General features: G+C 48.8%; 1 protein-coding gene across 1 annotated transcript; it reads left to right on the forward strand.

Moving 5' to 3' along the window:
* Window positions 1-105: 105 nt before the first annotated feature.
* setd1ba (SET domain containing 1B, histone lysine methyltransferase a) lies at window positions 106-12221 on the forward strand. The gene is made up of 18 exons (XM_076758086.1): window positions 106-322; window positions 552-703; window positions 960-1058; window positions 1363-1633; window positions 2479-2600; window positions 3141-4244; window positions 5919-6671; window positions 6980-7153; window positions 7263-7356; window positions 7479-7687; window positions 7795-7876; window positions 7970-8341; window positions 8468-9760; window positions 10053-10219; window positions 10304-10429; window positions 10542-10661; window positions 11074-11211; window positions 11329-12221. The coding sequence occupies exons 1-18, from the start codon at window positions 262-264 to the stop codon at window positions 11500-11502; spliced, it is 5511 nt and encodes a 1836-aa protein (XP_076614201.1). The 5' UTR covers window positions 106-261; the 3' UTR covers window positions 11503-12221.
* The last annotated feature ends 1864 nt before the right edge of the window (window positions 12222-14085 follow it).

Genomic DNA, 14085 nt, shown 5'->3' on the forward strand with positions numbered 1-14085 from the left:
ACGAGATGATATGAGCGTTAAACGAGCGGTGGAAATAGAAATAAGTTCGTAGCGAATGTGCGGCTAGCATCGGAGGTGGGCAAGCCTAGCGGTGTATTGTGGGAGAGACAGAAGCTAGAGACCAGAGGCACACAATATGTGTTGGCTCTCGCCGAAAAGGAGGCAGTATTCTTCAAGCTAAATCATGTAATGTAAGCGGCGAAAGGAAAGCGATTTCCGTCGTTTCATCAATCAAAGAGAAATTACTCGATCGGACGAACCATGTCCAAGCCAGGCGAAAGAAACAGACTGAACGAAGACCATGGCAGAAAGCAGAGTTCAAGTAAGCTTGTTCTTTTTTTTCCTCTTTCTCCAGCCCTCCTAATGCCTGTTTTCCGTAACTGGGATATACGCTAGATCCCGTTTTCGCTCTCACTTGGGCTACCCCCTTCCACCGAAGTCACCCATCTGTAACGTTTGGCTGCTACAAAGTGTTGGGGGCTGCTAACGGGACCGTGGTAAGCGTTGTCTCACGGTAGCTCCTCTCTCCCTGTCGCTGCCTGTCGTTTCAGGTTTGGCGAACGGCATGGACAGTCATCCCGTCTGCGGCTCGGCGGAGAAGCGGAGTCACCACTGGAGAAGTTACAAGTTGATCATCGACCCGGCGCTGAAGAAGGGATCCCACAAGCTGTATCGCTACGATGGGCAGACTTTCAGCATGCCCGTAAGTGGACCGCATTTGACGCGGCTACAATAGTAACCGAGTAGCCGACCTCCATGATAGGTTACAATGCGGCCGTGTTGCCGTGGCCGGCCACGGGCATGTTCCAGCATCTCGAGCGGCGTGTCGGAGGCGCTCGTTTTGATCAAACGTCGCGTCCGGATTGCGCAAAAGTACTTTGCAACAAGTTCGAGCTGTGTGAAGTTCTGAATGGGATGGATAACAGTATTGTGTCTCCCCCTCTCCTCCTCTCCCACAGAACCCCGGGATTTCACCAGTGGACATCGTCCGAGACCCGAGGATCGGTCGTCTCTGGACGAAGTACAAAGAGACGGACCTTCCGGTGCCGAAGTTTAAGGTATCTACTCTGACAGAAAGCACGATGCCCGCTTTTTCCATGTGGAAAACGGGGGCTGTCAAAAGTTGCAGACACACCCCCCTTCAGTCATCTTTGGGATGTGGAGTGAAAGTATGATTGTCGCAGGGCTGTAAAATCCAAAATTAGCACAATCTGATGTGTGCAGAGGGCTGATTGGATTTGCATGTTCATCGTTCCCTCTCTGGCACTGCTGTTCTTATCTCAGCTGTCAGAAATGACCCCACATGGCGCAACATTGACCCCAAAGCACTCACGACATTAACTCTCCTCATTCCTCCTTCAGATCGATGAGTGTTACATCGGCCCCGTGCCTCCAAAGGAGGTGACGTTCGCCAGGCTGAACGACAACATCAGGGAAGGATTTCTTACCGACATGTGCAAGAAATTTGGAGAAATCGAGGAGGTGGAGATCTTGTACAATCCGAAGAACAAGAAGCACCTGGGGATTGCCAAAGTTGTTTTTGAGAGCGTGAAAGCCGCCAAAGTGGCCGTGCAGTCGCTCCACGACACGTCTGTTATGGGAAACATCATCCACGTGGAGCTGGACCCGAAAGGTAAACAGAGATTCAGCTGTTCGAGGAAAAGACGAGTAACCTACATTTAAGCACGATCAGCCGGCACTCCGCTGCAGGAGCGAAGCGATGCTGTACGTGGAAACGTTGCCTTGTTTTTTTGAATCATTCGGAGGACAGGGGTCACGTGTGTGAATTTACGTGCGTTGCCTGGTAACGTGGGATAATTGAATTTCATTGAATGTTATCCTGCTCCCACAAGCCCAGAGCTGAGGGTGCCATGTACTCCCACTGTGCATAATTTCAGACCTGTAAACAAACAGACGCGATCTGTCAGAGTCCTCTCCCCTTCACATCGTCCCTGTTGAGTCACATTGAAACGAAATACGCTTGAATTTTAGTCGTTTTTTCCCTTTTTTTCCCCTTAGTTTTTATTCCACGACTACTGATGCAGAACAGAAACTTAAGTTCCTCTCAGGGCATTGTTGAGTATTTCTTATTTGACTGGCAACAGTTTGGCATCTGTGCTCATTTCTGTGTGATTTAATTACAGTGTTGTGCAGTTCTTACTGGCATTTATTGTTTTAAAGAATCTAAATAAGAATTGGAGTTGGCAAGTGTTGCATATTGTGTAGGATATGTTAATTCTTTGAAGGCATGATCAGGCCATGTTATTACTGCATCTGCTGTGTGCATCACATGTTTTGGATTACGATATATTAACAATATTTATAAACAGTGCAGAATATTAGTTTGTAAGGCTCCTACTGTGTTCCGACAAGTGTTTACTTTTGGGTTTGGGTTAGACGAGCTTCAATAAAGCTCCCTGGCATTTAGCCTGCTTCATAAACTTGGCATCAGACCCACACATGTTTACCATTCTGCAGGTGAGAATCGCCTCAGGTACTTCCAGCTCCTGATGAATGGCAGCTACACTCCGCGGACCCTGCCTGTCGGTGGAGAGGAGGCCAGGGAAGTTTCCCCTCGCAGCCTGGCAGAAGCCTTACTGGTAAAGAGTCTTCTAACTATATGCAAAATAGATTTTTTTATTCATTTGTTATGCAGGATTGTTGTTTTTGTGAAATCACTCCCTTAACTCTGACAGTGGGAGTTAGATAATGATATGATTTAGTACAGCCTCTGCTGGTTTTTGCAAGGTCAGCCTGGAGAGCAGTTGCATTCTGTCGTGCAGATGTGATTACTGAACTGTAGCGTTACTTTATCGAAGTAAACCAACTTGCCAATCTAAGCCTTATGTACGATCCATTTTATCAGCGCAGCAGGTGGTGGAGTAGAGCAGAGGAAATGTGATCCAGACCCCTGCCTGTGGACTGAAATCAAAAATGCCATTGAAACCTGCACTTTGGCCTTGTGGCATGAGATCGCCCAGGCAATCATCCAGCTCTTTAGCATGACAGCACAAGTTAGAACTTAAAAACATTCTCAAGAAAGTGTCGGGAGTGTTTAACTTTTTTAGCTGTGATTTTAACAGTGTGCATGTTTTTCTGTGACACCTCGACTCATCCCCATCCTGTTTGTCTCCCCGCAGGCCTGCGAGCCCATCCGCAGGTTGTCAGAGAGCAGCATGTCTGCTGTTGGAGGAACATTGCCACCCAGCAGCTCCACCACTCCCCTGTCCCTGGAGACGGGCTACTCCAGCCTAAGGCAGGACACGCCGCAGTCCCAGGGAACCCCTCATACCCCACGCCAGACAGGTACGCCCTTTTCTCAAGACTCCAATTACTCCAGTCGGCAGTCCACACCTGCGTACCAGGCCAGCCGGCCCGAGAGCTCCGGAGGTTACAAGTCTCGCAGACATGAGAGCAAGTTCCAGGATGCGTACAACCGCAGACCGGAGAGGCCTCAGTATCGCAGCAACATGTACCGAAGTACGACGTCCGAACAGGCTCCCTTCAAACAGCACCAACTCACCCCACCAGAACCTCCACCCTCCACCCCCTCCTTCACCTACACAGCGCCTCCCCCCGCTACGCCCAACTTCAAGTCCGCCTTCTCGCCCTACCAGGCTCCTTTGCCCCCTGCGTTCCCCCCGTCAGAGCCAGCTTTCCATCACCCGGCCCAAAGGGAGGGTGAGTACCTCCGACCGCCGCAGCCACCTCTGGCCGCCGCCACTGACTTTTTGCCCGTCAAGGAGAGACCAGAAACTCCTCCGATCCCAGAGCCCCCACCGGAGCCTGTGCCCCATCCAACCACCCCTCCTCCACAAACGCCAGAGCACTGCCCCTCACCTGGCTCCCCCACACTGGATCCAGAGCGCAATAGCCTGGACTCCCGCATCGAGATGCTCCTCAAGGAGAAAAGGACAAAACTATTGCCGTTCCTGGAGGAGCGAGACTCGGACACTGAGGTGCGAATGGAGGGAAGTCCTATTTCCTCCTCGTCCTCTCAGCTATCCCCCATTCCCCCTTACACGAGCAGCTCCCAAGGGGGCCAGCAAAATTCCCGTCCCTCGAGCACAGGCTTGGAGGACATCAGCCCGACCCCACTGCCAGACTCGGAAGATGAAGAGCCGATTCCTGGAACTGCCTCCCTGCTCAAGAGAGTCAGCTCTCCTGTCCAGGAGAAGACGAGCAACAGTGACCTCAAAGATGGACATTTCCGAGGCCACACTCCCACTGATAAAATGGACACGGTAAGACAAAGACTGTTTTCTCACATTTGCATGAAACAGGTAACTGCGTGTGACATTAAAGGGCACTTTAACATGTCGCTGAGATGAGCTGGCATTGATAGTTTTTATGAGTTGATAACAGCATGGTGCTGCTGTGCACTCACAGTGTTGAATGACAGTTACGCAGAGGACACAGGAAGTGAGGTCTCGTTTCAGTGCACGTTGGTAGTAGTAAACTTTCTCTTTTGTTTCATTCTGCCTTGAAAAGGAAGTTCCGGTTTCACAACAATCCATGTATGAAGCTACCGCAGAAAAAGATGTCTGCTGTTTCAGTTAACTGATGCTGTTTGGTGTGTGAACAGAAGCAACGTCTTTAAAACGACATTTGTCTCAGAAATACCTTTAAAAAGGTGTGTTTGTTAGCGCAGTAGTCTCTGAATATGCATGTAAAAGCAGGTAGAACAGTGGGAAAAAGTTCTGAATGAAAAGTTTTCAATGAATAACTTGCAGCCTCACAAATACCTTCACATTCATATGAAGCTGATCTCCCTGCTTGAAGTCACAGTAACACCATCTGGCCTGTGTTGTTGTATTTCTACACTCTGTGCTGCGCTTTGAAAGGAGAAATAAGAGCTGTTGCGCTGTTGGGGAATTGAACACTCTTGTTTCCTCTTTCTAACACTCCAACACACGCTCACATGGACGACAACAGTTTGGCTGTTGGCCCCATTCAGCACCACACTTCCTGGTTTTGCTGAGCCTGACAGTCAGGATTGGCCGCAGCGTCTCGTGTCTCACATTTCAAGTTATCACAAAGCGAGCACTGCAAACAGGTCATTTGGGTAACGACGCCACTCCCATGCTGAGTTTACTCTACATAGTCTCTGCAGAACTTGTAACAGAGATCCGTTTAGAATAACAAACAGCTGGGAAGAGAATTCAGAGCTGATATGTTTAATGGTGCAAGTGTCGCATTCATATTATCCAGTCTGGTCTGAGGAATAAATAGTGTGAACTTGAGCAAACAACTCTGTTTGGAAACATGCTGACCACCGACACGGGCAGGTGTGTTTGACTGTGCTCGCACGAATGCTAAACTTTGAACCCACATCAGCCCTTTCATCATTTGGTGCCCTTATTTTGAGTAACTCACAGACCTCAGTGCTTTTTTTTTTTTTTTTTTTTGCATTGACCAAACTGTCCGACCTACAGCACTGAGTGCTGCAGCCCGGTCAGATTCGCAATCTTGTTTATTTATTCTTTGATCAGATATTTCCTGATTTATTTATTTTTTAAATCTGCCAGTTTCACTCATGCAAAGTTAACTCATGGCTGCTTGTTTCTGGACATTAAACATTTGAGAACTTCTGCTTGTTTTGTTAAGTAAACGTTTATTTTTTCTTAAAGTAAGGTATCCAAAGACAATCACTGTTTTGTATCTTTACTAAAGCTCTATTGTATCAGACCTTTTATTGAAAAAATGTCAAATTCGACGCAGAATTCATGTTAATGCAGACGAAGACATTGCTCGCCTTTTCCTGAGCTTTCTGACCTTATCGTAAGGTCTTCAGAAGTAGATGGTGTTTGCTCCGTTATCATAGAGATAAAAAGGGGCAGATAATTGCACTTGTGTAACCTGTGAAAAAGAGATGTCGACCTTGCGGAGTCCTGACAGGCTGTCCCCTTTTCTCTCAGGGTCACCAGTCGTCAGGAGAAGACATGGAAATCTCTGACGATGAGATGCCAGGGACTCCGATCAGCAGCGGAGACTGTGGAAAGGGCATTGTTGTAAACTCAGCAGTGTCACCGATGCAGACCATCTCCATCCCTCCTCCCGGCTTCCCCCCTCTCCCACACCAGGCCGGCTTCCCGATCCCACACCACCACCTGGCCCCTCACTCTGCCGTCCCGGGGCATCCTGCTCACCTGGCCGGTCATCCCGGAGTGCCTCCCCACATGCTGCCACACATGGGCCCCTACCCTCATAGCATGATGCCTCTGATGCAGATGGAGCTGATGAACTGCTTGCGGTGGGAACAGTGGAGCACCGTTCCCATGTCCTTCCAGATGCAGCAGCAGATGTTGAGTCGCATGGCTCAGACGAGAGGGCCCTATCCTTATCCACATTTTATGGACGGTGGTGCATCTGGGCCATTTGGGGGACCATACCCTCCTCTGTCTATGGGCGCCACACCTGCTAGTGGCGCAGGAGCACCCGGACAACAGTGGCAGCATCCGAGTATACCAAAGTTCAACCCTACTGTTCCTCCTCCTGGATATGAGACCAAAAAGGAGGATCCCCACAAGGCCACTGTTGACGGTGTGCTCCTGGTCATTGTCAAAGAGCTGAAGGCCATCATGAAGAGGGACCTCAACCGCAAAATGGTGGAGGTGGTGGCTTTTAGAGCCTTTGATGACTGGTGGGATAAGAAGGAACGCTCTGCAAAGGTGAGTTGCAGATTATTTAAAGAGGAATTAAAACAACCTCTCTATGTAATTCTGACAGTTGTTTCGATTGTGGTTGTTGCTGTGAAGCAAACAGTGGGTGAGAAGATGACTCAATTGATTGTTTAATTGTCTTATCAAGGTTAAATGGCAAATATACACCGGTTCCAGATTCTCAAGTGGGAGCAACATGTGCTTCATGAAAATTGATCTGTCAACTTAATCCAGTCACAAAAATTGACTCTTGCACGTTTGTATTGTTTATTATAGTGTTGTATAGTGCATTAAGGATCCTGCTCTTTATCTCCCAGGCATCTTTGACACCAGTGAAGGGTACAGAGGGGAAGGAAGAAGAAAGACCAAAACCCAAAGAGACGATGGGTTCAAGTCTGCTGGAGAACTGGAACAAGGGCGAGGGACTGGGCTACGAGGGAATGGGCCTGGGAATCGGTCTGCGAGGAGCCATCCGCTTGCCCTCCTTCAAGGTGAGCATTGAAATTTGTCTTCTGGTGCACACGGACACAGAGGGAGTCTCTTATGTTTTCCACCGGTTGAGTTTCCTGTCAGTGGTCAACGGTTGTGTGTTGTGTTCAGGTGAAGAGAAAGGACCCACCTGAGGCTGCATCAGCAGGGGACAGCAAACGAGCCCGGCCTTCAACGCCAGTCGATGACGAGCTGGAGGATGAAGGTAACCTCTCCGCTGTCAATACAACAGAGCAAATTCTCTTTGGGCCACACGTTTACACTCGTAGTTCTACTGCTGTTATGAAATTTGCTAACAACTCATGTATCTCGTGGTTAATCTGTCAGACCGCGATCGAGACCCGGCTGAGCTCCCCTCAGATGATTCCAAAATGGACGCCGACGGTATGGCATCAAAGCGACGGCACTCGCGGCCACTTGAACTGGACAGTGAGGGAGAGGAGGAGCTGGACACCTCGGGGAAAGAGGAGGAGTCATTATCTGACAGGGAGGAGGAGCCCGATGAAGCGAAAGCTTCTGATAGGCTGTTAGGCCATGTAAGTCCTCTCAGAAATGACTGTTAATTGTGTATCTGTGTGTCACAGTCTGCATTGAATATTTGTGCATTTTTAACAAAATCTTATGATTTGTAATCATCTCTTAGGAAAGTGGCGATGAGGAGGGTGATGATGAAGACGAGGGAGACTCATCCAGTGAGAGCACCTCCTCAGATTCGTCGGATGACGGTATTTAAAATATCAGACAGCAACAGACAGTTTTTTTTGTTTTTCTTGAGTCTGTTGTGTGTAATTTAACTTTTCTTTGCTTCGTATCTGCAGAAGCCGAGAGTTCAAGTTCCTCCAAGACCAGCTCAGACTCCTCAGGAGACAGCTCCTCTGAGTACGAGTTAAGCTCAGAAGAGGACGAGGATGAGGAGGAACAAGAGGCGGCGACGGCACACGATGTGGAGGCTGAAGGCAAAGAGGCCAAGACCTCCTCGTCCTCTTCATCCTCTTCATCTTCCTCCTCTGATGAAGAGGAGAGGGAGGCAGAGATGATGGCACAAAGCCCTTCTCCGGGACCAGTCCTGGAGGATAAGGAGGACCAGAGGAGCAGGGAGGTGCAAAGCAGCAAGCTCAAACGCAGACCTCCTAGTCCCGAGGAGGAGGTGATGAAGGACTCGAAGCCGCCGTCACCTAAAGGCATCTCAGGTGAGCGTCTGCTCCTAAATCTGTATTATTCAGGTCAAACGTGTAGAATTTCTCCAGAGCTCTTCATGATTTTGAAGTATCGTTTTCACAGCTTGAATGAAATGAATCCTTTTTCTCGTCTTGTAGTCAAAGAGCCAGACATCAGCGTGGACGGCAGCGTTCATGTGCTGAAGTCTGAACCTCGGGAGCATGTAGCAAACATTCGGCCACCCACTCCCACAGGCGCCCTGCCCGACAGCTACCAGGAGACAAAAGCCAAAGGTAAAAGAGAGCCTGAGGAAGTTCCCTGCACCCCCGGTCCACTAGCCCCATCCCACCTAGATGCAAATACGCCTGTCCCCAAATCTGCCTCCGCTTCTTTAATGCACCTCCCTCTCCCTCCTCACCCGGCAGTAGAAGGCCGTTCCCTCCTTCATCCACCCCCTGGTCCCCTGCCTGACCTCCCTCAGCGGGCCAGGCTCCCCACAGACGAGGATATCCCCCGCACCCCGGGCAGGGACCTGATGGAGCGTGCCCGAAGTCTGGGCAAGTCCCAGAGCACGGACACGGTGCCCATCACACCCGGCAGCGATGCCCCGCTGACGGGCAGCAGCCTGATGCTTAGCTCCCCTCACATCCCTGGCAGCCCCTTTTCCTACCCTGCGCAGTCCCCTGTCCTTAGTGCCGGAGTCCCCCGCACTCCAGGAAGAGACTTAACCTTCACCCCCGTCTTCCCCGACCCCACAGCACTGACTCTTAATAGAAAAATATCCTCTGAGAGCCTGGACGATAGACCGGTTTTTAAGGAGCCGCCCATCAGCGCCCTTCCTAACCAGGCCCTGTCGGCTGGGACAGAGCATTCAGCCAGTGTCCCTGAAGATCTGCCTGCTGGTCTCACTGTAGATATCCCTGTGCCATCAGATACTGTCCCATCAAAGAGGAAACCTGGACGTCCCAAAGGCAAGAAGACCCCAGCTGCCTCTGCAGCTGACGAGTCTTCAGAGCTCTCATTTGAGTCCACCCCTCTGCCTCACGACGCACATCTCGCCGATCTATCCATGCAAAGGATGTCTGCTAAGTCCCCCGACCACCCAAGCCTGGACTTCCGGGAACGAGAGGTGGAGCCTCAGACGGTCTTGCCTGCGGAAGACGGCTTCCAGTCCTACGAAGAAGAGGCGCCTGTGGTCGTGAAGCCTGCACGGAGGCCGCGGCGAGGCTGGGAGGAGCTGCTGCTGGACAGCCTGTCCCCCGTCACCTCGCCTCCCCGGCCATATTTCGCCCCGCGCACTGAGTTTGAGGAGATGACCATCCTGTATGACATCTGGAACGAAGGTATAGACGAGGAGGACGTGCGGCTTCTGCAGATCACGTATGACAAGATGCTGCAGCAGGATAACGGCAACGACTGGCTCAACGACACACTGTGGGTCAACCATCCTCATATCCTTTACTGCTTAACATCGGCTGATATACAGCAATCACAATCAATAATATTAATGTATGTGTCACTTTCCAAAACAAAGTTAAAAAGTGCTCCACAAATCATTTTAGGTGATCAGCCCAGTGAAATAACACTCTTCTTTTTTGAATAGTTGTTTTGTACTGTGTATCAAATAGCAGCCCCCTCTGGTGGTGAAAGTGAGGAACTTTTTGGCTGGTATTGAATATCTGTTGAGCTTCAGAAGTGTTTCGGTTCAAGGCCCTTTCAGTGTCTTCCTTGACTCCCCTGCACCTACCAACATCCCTTGGGTGAAGAAAAAGAGGAGAGATGACGGCATGAGGGATCACATGACCGGCTGTGCGCGAAGTGAGGGATACTACAAGATCGACAAGAAGGACAAGATCAAGTACCTCCAGAGCACGAGGCTGCAGTCAGAGGAGCCGCCGGTCGACACACAGGTGGGCTGCAGAGAACAGTCTGTACATGAGATGTATGTGAACGTGCTGTGAGCGAACACATCTGACTCCACCTTCCCTCTGCAGGGTATGAGTATTCCCGCACAGGTCCACGCCTCCACCAGAGCCGGCTCGGAGCGGCGGTCGGAGCAGCGGCGTTTGCTGTCCTCGTTCGCGTGCGACAGTGACCTGCTGAAGTTCAACCAGCTGAAGGTAAACACAGTCCCTCAGAACTTTGGTCCAGTGAGCAGACAGACAGGCACAGCACAGGCAGACAGTTGGCCCACAGCGTTCCTGACACTTGGCTCCACTTTTCTCTTCTCAGTTCCGTAAGAAAAAGATCAGATTCTGCAAGTCGCACATCCACGACTGGGGTCTGTTTGCTATGGAGCCCATTGCTGCGGACGAAATGGTGATCGAGTACGTGGGGCAGAACATCAGACAGGTGAGGGGCCGTCGATTGCTTCGTTTGAAGCAGGTTTTCTGCAGCCATGGAAACAATTACTACATACCAGTCGACTTCCATTCATCTGACACACACACACAGTTTCTGTCACAGTTTCTTATTCACCCAAAATATAGATATATGTTTCACATTTTCTTTTCCAGGATTTGATAATGAAGAAATATTTGATATGAATAATTCACACTTTATGATGGATTATACTGTGTGCATGAGGGCTACAAAATGCATTTCAGTTTGCAACAAAAAAAGCTTAAACTTTCGCTCAGGTTTCACTCCAATTAAACGAGGTCACAAACTTTTCTCACTTAATGGGGGTCAAGGGTCAGAATGTGAATCGTTTATGAAAGCGCCAGAACCGACGAGTAACGCAGTGACCATCTTCCACTGGCAGGTGATCGCGGACATGCGGGAGAAGCGCTACGAGGAGGAGGGCATCGGCAGCAGCTACATGTTCCGTGTCGACCACGACACCATCATAGATGCTACGAAGTGCGGCAACTTCGCCCGTTTCATCAACCACAGCTGCAACGTAAGACAACATCCGCACGGTGTCCCTTTTTTTTTTTTTTTTTATAAAAGCATGAAACAGAGAGCTGGAAAACAACAGCATTCTGATTATATTAATATTCTAATTGTTTTCTTTCAGCCGAACTGTTATGCGAAGGTCATCACAGTGGAGTCCCAGAAGAAGATCGTGATCTACTCCAGGCAGCCCATTAACGTCAACGAGGAGATCACGTACGACTACAAGTTCCCCATCGAGGACGAGAAGATCCCCTGTTTGTGTGGGGCAGAGAACTGTCGGGGAACGCTCAATTAACGTCCATCCGAGGTCCATCCTCGCCAAGTGCTGTCCTCAAACTTCCCCAGACGCGCGCACGTCGAGACCCCGGACGAGGAGGAAGCTGAAGAGTGAAGGTTTTGTTTGGGAGCAGAAACCTGCGAGTCGTCCGGATGGAGTTCAGCTACCTGTAAGGCACTCTTCACACGTTTAACTCTAGATCGTTTACGATTTATGGTGCTCTTGAAATGAAAAACGCATAGTTTTTTATGCCAGTGACCCAGAATTTACTCAACACTTGACTTGCTGGTGCAGCATTTTCTCCCCCTCCTCTCAACGTCGGACAGTATTTCAGCACGGTTCCCTCCTATGTCCAGTCCTGGTTTTGTACAGTTTTTCCCTCATTAAGTCTCATAAGCTTTACGTACACCACACGTGGTACAAAAATCAACACAGACTCACATGTTCAGCTGCTTACTAACGCTGTTGAGACGCACAAGCCCACCAGGAAAACGCCTCTCTGTGGGGGAAGTCGTGGTCGGCACCTAAGCAGATGGCAGGCGGCGCTGTTTCCATCCGGCAGCAGGCGGGACGGCGGCAGCGGCGGCGGCGTGTCGCGGCCCGCCACGGACTGCAACCCTGCTTTCTCGCTCCTACCTCCTCTGCACCAGTTTTCTTGGAAACCAATCAAACTGATTAAAAAGAGAATTCAAGCAACAAAAATGATTAAATCCTGCCTCAAAAAAAAAAAAAAAAAATCTGGAATATTTGGATATCACACCTGCTCTCACCAGCCAATGACGGATCATGCTGCTTCCTATTAGTTTATGCAAAAAGTTAAAGATGACGTGCAAAATTTGTATTAATATTCCAGTGTTTTCCAGTTTGGTTTAGGTAGATCTCCTCTTGCTTGTTTCTTCAAAGACACTATACTTGTGTGTGTGTGTGTGTGTGTGTGAGTGTGTGAGTGTGAGAGAGAGAGAGAGAGAGAGAGAGTGTGTGTCAGGCTTCTGATTGAGAGAACTTATCAACATATCTCAGTGTATGTAAACGTGAGTGCACTGCCCCCTGTAGGCCGCGGCGCAGAAGGCCGACCGATCGTGCAGAAAGCAAATGAAAAAGTAACAAATTCCTGACTACATCCGCTGGGCAGCGTTTGGAAAAGTTTCCACCATTGGAAGAAATATTGACTTCCCATTTTAAGTGCCATATGAATGTGTAACTGTTTATTACCTGAGCGGGCAGGTGACAGGTGCAAACATCTGGTTTTTTCAGAGAGCTGTCACCTGGAGCTGTGTTCACATGCATGTGCAAAGAACTGCTGCCTTTTTCTCTCTTTTTTTTTTGTCACCGCTGTGGGTGTTTGATGGCGATGTTTCGGCTTCCTTCAGCAGTGCCAGGGGTGACCGTCTCATGTTTGTGTGCTCACAGGTTCCTCTTCAGCTGCAGCAGTTATTTGTCAACCAGCGTTCAGTGTTTCCTGCAAGACAGAAGTGTTTTTGCGACCCCGGCGGGCCTCACTGGAGTCCGCCGGGGTCGCCCTTTCTTTCTAAATTCATTAAGATAAAAAAGAAAAAGAAAAAAAAAAAAAGAATGCACTCGAGGCTTGCACTTCAGCTGGTCGCCCTCTCTTAGCCAATCAGTTGCCCCCTCAAGACCAAGTCAGTCATTGCTTTTCATTCAGTTGGATTGATTGTGGAGATTTTCTTTTTCTCACCAGTGATGTTTATATTGTATATGATTACTTGTACAGAAGATCTAAAGCTTTTTTATCTTCACAGGGGTAACACTTTTAAGATGAAATTCTCTCTTTTTTTTAACAAAAGACTGAGTATTTAAAGATATTTTCAGGGATCTGTAAAAGGAATCTGAGGGTTTCAGAGGTTGTTTATTTAAAGAAAGGTCCACTGTGTACAGGAAAAGTCTCCACCTCCCTTTTTGAAAGATTGTTTCTTGTAGAAACGTCTTCATTTTCTGCCCATTTGCTTTGTAATCCTAGAATATGTAAATACTGTAACTGTGAATAACTATATAAATATATATATATTTTTGTTCCCTGGGATTTGCTACATGAACACAGCTCAGAGGTCTATGTAACATATGAGGCGAGCGATGAGCTGGTAGCAGGAAATTCAGCTTGTGTCAAGCTTTGTTTTTTTATTTTCTGTTGTAAATTCTATGAAAAGTTGTTTGCGGTGTGGAGAAAAAAAAACAAAAAGGTGCAGAATCGGCATGGGAAGAGGATTGAAGCATCAGCCTGTTTCTCATGTCTATTTATTACACAAGAAATGTATGAAAAAGGAAGAAAAAAAAATGGAAATAAAGCGTTTTTGCATACATCCAATAAACAGTGGTTGTTTTTCATGAAGGAGAGGTGGATTTACTCATTGATCCGAAATGAACCCACACAGTCTGACTGATGCTGAGTTTTCATGAATGGGAACAGCAGCTGACCAAACAATGACTCTGTGTCAGGGAGATTTGATGGAGGATCCGGTCATGTGATTCACTGTCCTCTGACAAACACACACACACACAGCCGGTATGATTCACACCACCTATAACGAGAGCATTCACCTGAACACTTCAAAACAAAGGCCTGAAGGCGAGAGAGGATGGGGA

This window comes from Chaetodon auriga, chromosome 19, assembly GCF_051107435.1.
Source record: "Chaetodon auriga isolate fChaAug3 chromosome 19, fChaAug3.hap1, whole genome shotgun sequence".
NCBI lineage: Eukaryota > Metazoa > Chordata > Actinopteri > Chaetodontiformes > Chaetodontidae > Chaetodon > Chaetodon auriga.

Coding starts and splice junctions, on each gene's coding strand:
- setd1ba (XM_076758086.1), top strand. CDS start 262: ATGTCCAAGCCAGGCGAAAGAAACAGACTGAACGAAGACCATGGCAGA. Junction 323..551: donor TGGCAGAAAGCAGAGTTCAA/GTAAGCTTGTTC, acceptor CTGTCGTTTCAG/GTTTGGCGAACGGCATGGAC. Junction 10,430..10,541: donor TGAAGTTCAACCAGCTGAAG/GTAAACACAGTC, acceptor TTCTCTTCTCAG/TTCCGTAAGAAAAAGATCAG.